General features: G+C 40.5%; 1 protein-coding gene across 1 annotated transcript in view; it reads right to left on the bottom strand.

Moving 5' to 3' along the window:
* Positions 1-236: 236 nt before the first annotated feature.
* The window catches only part of tep1 (telomerase-associated protein 1), a 39465-nt gene continuing 38014 nt past the window's right edge, over positions 237-1687 (bottom strand). The window contains exons 49-51 of the mRNA XM_005729162.2: positions 1539-1685; positions 1201-1300; positions 237-352 (exon numbers count right to left, since the gene is read on the bottom strand). Coding sequence (XP_005729219.1) covers positions 1653-1685 — 33 coding nt within the window. The 3' untranslated portion in view covers positions 237-352; positions 1201-1300; positions 1539-1652. The remainder of the gene's footprint in view (positions 353-1200; positions 1301-1538; positions 1686-1687) is intronic.

The raw sequence follows: 1687 nt of genomic DNA, 5'->3' as shown, positions 1-1687 counted from the left end.
TGTGGTGGAATTCTACTTAACCGTCTTCTTATTTACAATATTTGAATACCCTGCATCATCTTGACCATTATTTTAAAGCAAGGGTGCAAAATCTAGGCAGTGATGCATAGGAATACAATGTTTTAGTCATATGCTGCAGAAAAGTGAATATCTTGACTATTTTTCTGAGACCAAATTAACATGAAAAATCAACTGAAGTAAACATCTTTTACTTCCAGGTCTGATGTTTACCGTTATCCATTATCACAGCTGTTATCAGGGTCCTCTTCTTCTTCCCCTCCTCTTCCTCGTCACATTTCATGTTCAGTTCACTGAAAGCTGTTTGAAGGGATGTTTCCCGACTCATGGGAAACTGAAAATTAAGAGGATATGATTGTCAGCTTCTGTCTTTTCATCGGTGTCTTATTACTCAGTGTTATCACCGGTGCCTCAATGGTCATGTCAGTGGGGGGATCCGGGGGTTTCTCTGTGATTTTCACATTCCTGTGGCAGTGTGCTAGGTGGTTGCTCAGATTTGAAGTTAAAATTTTCGCTGTAGAAAGAAGTTTTCTTCCCACGCAGAGTGCACAATGGATGCTAATGTTTTTGTCACTTTTTATGGAATCAAACTCAAAGTAATGCCTCTGTCAGTGCGCCCCAGGGTGGCTGTGGCTACATGTAGCTTGCCATCACCAGTGTGTGTGAATGGGTGGATGACTGGATGTGTAAAGCGCTTTGGGGTCCTTAGGGACTAGTAAAAGCGCTATACAAATACAGGCCATTTACCATTTACCAATGTCAGTACTTCCATGCTTTAAACGCTGCATGGTCGTACTCTCTCCATTGTTGATATACACACGTCTGTTGCTGCCACGGGTGTTGCACGCGCTTACGTCATTGTCATGAGACACTCTCACAAACAAAAATCAGGGTTTAGTAACACAGTGTGCTTACGGGAAAGTAACAGTAATCTAATTACATTTTTTTGCAATAGTAATCCCTTACATTACTCAGTACTTTAAAAAAGTAATCGGATTACAGTAACGCGTTACTGCCCATCTCTGCCTATAGACATGTACTAAATCTGTTCACAAGAGATGATGAGTGTCCACAGTTCAAGGGAGGGGATTATTTCCTAAAATACCAATTCTTTTCATCTTCAGAATGGTTTTGATGGTGAATTAACGCTTAATGTGGAGTAATGCTGGTTTGTATACTCACAAGGAAGCCGATGTAAATCTCTCCCTTTGATTCACCCACCAGCCACACGCTTTTCTTATCATTGTGGATCACGCAGTGAAATTCAACTTCATAGTGCCAACTGATAACAAGAGACAACCCACATTTAGAGTTACCAAAAACAAGCAACAAGGAATCCATCAAAGAGCTGTTGAACTGGATTTTGGTCATGCAAATATCAAATAAGCATTTTGATCCAAGGTCTGCTACAGTTTGAGGAAAGAAGCTAAAACAGCTTGTTTTAGAATGTAGTCCAGTATGAGAGGATTATTATGCTGAATGGCTGATTAAAAAAAAAAAAAGCATGAAAAATACATTACTTGTTGACTTTATTGTGCCAGCTGCCCTCATTGTTCTTGGGTGCCACATCAAATACTTCTCCAGTTTTGTTCACCCCAAATAAAGCAGTGCAGTAGAAGAGGCGCACCACTGGTTCACTGACTGTGTAGGTGGTTACCTTCACCAAGCT

Source organism: Pundamilia nyererei, unplaced genomic scaffold (assembly GCF_000239375.1).
Source record: "Pundamilia nyererei isolate P.nyererei 1_Seehausen unplaced genomic scaffold, PunNye1.0 scaffold00031, whole genome shotgun sequence".
Taxonomy (NCBI): domain Eukaryota; kingdom Metazoa; phylum Chordata; class Actinopteri; order Cichliformes; family Cichlidae; genus Pundamilia; species Pundamilia nyererei.
Note: the sequence above shows the minus strand (reverse complement) of the source record. Positions and strands in the feature narration are given on the sequence as shown.